This window comes from Phaethon lepturus, unplaced genomic scaffold, assembly GCF_000687285.1.
Source record: "Phaethon lepturus isolate BGI_N335 unplaced genomic scaffold, ASM68728v1 scaffold23513, whole genome shotgun sequence".
Taxonomy (NCBI): domain Eukaryota; kingdom Metazoa; phylum Chordata; class Aves; order Phaethontiformes; family Phaethontidae; genus Phaethon; species Phaethon lepturus.
The window spans coordinates 1-2,040 of NW_010527292.1; the positions used below are offsets into that span (position 1 = coordinate 1).

Here is a 2,040-nt window from a genome sequence, read left to right on the forward strand (position 1 = left end):
TGTCTCCCGCTGCCTGCCGGCGCTGGCCGCGTTTATCCTGCTGAGGCCTGTTTCGGCCGCGTAATTACGGGAACGTTGTTCATCATGGGCGTGTTGGAGGGTTTTGCTAAAGTTTCTCCATGGTGTCTGGGGCAAAAGCTGTCAAGTGCCCTGGTGAGGTGGAGGTTGGGGGCAGCTACGCCAGTGTGGGAGCGCTTCCCCTTTTGCACGGTACTTCTGTGGGTGGGAATTGGATGTTGAAGTGAAGCCTGTAAGTGAGGAAAGAGCAATGTAAGACGATGGTCTTCTCTCCATAGGTGGGTGATGCCAAGCACAGCCATGAAGAAAAAGGTAAGAAAGGAGAATCCTTTGCAGTTGGGTTTTCCTTCCCCATCTGCGTTTGCTACTGTCATTCTGTGCTCTTTGGCTGTCAGGTGCCTCTTAAGACTCTCGGAGTCAGCAGATGCATCCTCTGCTTAAAGTGCTAGAAATCAAAATCAGGTTTGAGTTTATTCACAGGCAGGAGAAGCAGGGCAGGCTTGCCACAGAGCCATCCACGGTAACCGCTGTGTGAGCGTTTCTGGTCCATGTTGCAAACCCCTCTGCTCACTGCGTACCTCCCACAGCGTAAGGGAAGGGGATACGCTCCAGGTCGCTTCGTTGGCCCATGGGGAGATGCGTTACAGAAGCTCATGTGGGGAGCCCATAATTCATTGAGGGCTCCTGGGAGGGTGAAACTTAACGCATGGGAAGGGGTAGCACTTTTACTGAGAATCGGGGCACAGGGAGTTTTGGGTGTATTCCAGCAGCAAGCATGTTCAAAGCCATTAAAGCAACTGCGTAGAGAATACGTGGCTGTCTTTCTGTGCTGTGCCAGGATTGGGTTTCCTGCCTGGCCCTACATCTGACCCCTTTGAAAGGCTTCCGCTGTCTATAACTTGGCAGTTGGGTTCGCCTGTAGGTTGACTTGTGCTGTGCCTTGGAGCCGTATTGAGTTTCTGCATGTCCTTTTTCTGCAGGTGGTATGAAATAAGAGATGTTGATGTTCTCTCTGCTCTGTGTGTAGCTCAGGGGAGAAGACAGTGTAGCTTTCTGGGATTTTGCTCTGGAAAGGCTGGTAGGTGTGACCTGACCAGCTTTCCTCTCTGAGGAAAAGTCCTTGTTACCAAATTGTCCAGGTGTGTGGTCAGCTTCTTTTTGGAAAGGGTACTTGCCAGCCTGTGAAATGTTGCAGTCGCTCTCAGAAAGGGTAACTTGTGTGAGCAGGATGGTGTGATTCTGCCTCTTCTGTTTTGCCCTGAGATGCTGGCAGCTGTTGCCGTGCAGTCGCAGAGCGAGGTTGGGAGTTGAGTGAGTACCTTCCCAGCTAGCGTTTGGCACTGGTGTGAGCTGGGCAGGCAGACTCAGGCCAGTTGCACTCTCATTAAACCCACCTATCCTTGATGACAGATTTTCAGAGCGGTTGCTGAAGGCTGAATTTGACTTTGTAACTGGAACTTGCCCAACAGCTGTTTTCGTGAGCAAGTCTGCGTTGGCTGTCACTGTTGGGGTTTTTTAATTTTTATTTTTAGATCACAACATAGACTCTTGCATGTGTGACTGTCTCCCTTCTTCCCTCTCTGCCCTCAATCATCCACTAGTTTTTGGCTACCGAAGGTGTTACCTCTCCTTTAGCCTGATGATCTGCAAACAGGACTCTGGAGTCAAGTGTCTTCCCTACGTGATAGCCTGGTGCGCTTGAACTGGGCTGTCCCATCTGCTTTTGACTTTTTGCTGGTCTTTTGACACTTGAAGCATGAAATGTAACTTGTATTTCACTTCTGTCGGGGAAGAGAAAACAAGTCACGTGACGAGAAGGAAAAGAGCGTGATTAGGAGAGAAGTAATGGGTGGAGAATACCAGTGTGGACTGGGCAAGGGATTATTGCCAGCCTGGTCTTAAGGGCTTGAGATAAAGCTGTTCTTTTGTCTTGGCAAAGTCCTTTGCTGCCATCGAAAACATCAAGCCTTCACCTGCGGTGCCAGTGCATTTGGAAAGCGTGCAGGTGCAAGGGGCTGGGGG

The 2,040-nt window shown here is 50.5% G+C and overlaps 1 protein-coding gene across 1 annotated transcript in view; it reads left to right on the forward strand.

The window, feature by feature from the left end:
* The first annotated feature begins 303 nt into the window (after positions 1–303).
* Positions 304–2,040, forward strand: part of LOC104617911 (ras-related GTP-binding protein A) — a 12,891-nt gene continuing 11,154 nt past the window's right edge. Inside the window, exon 1 of the mRNA XM_010283350.1 lies at positions 304–330. Within this exon, the coding sequence (XP_010281652.1) occupies positions 304–330 (27 nt within the window). The remainder of the gene's footprint in view (positions 331–2,040) is intronic.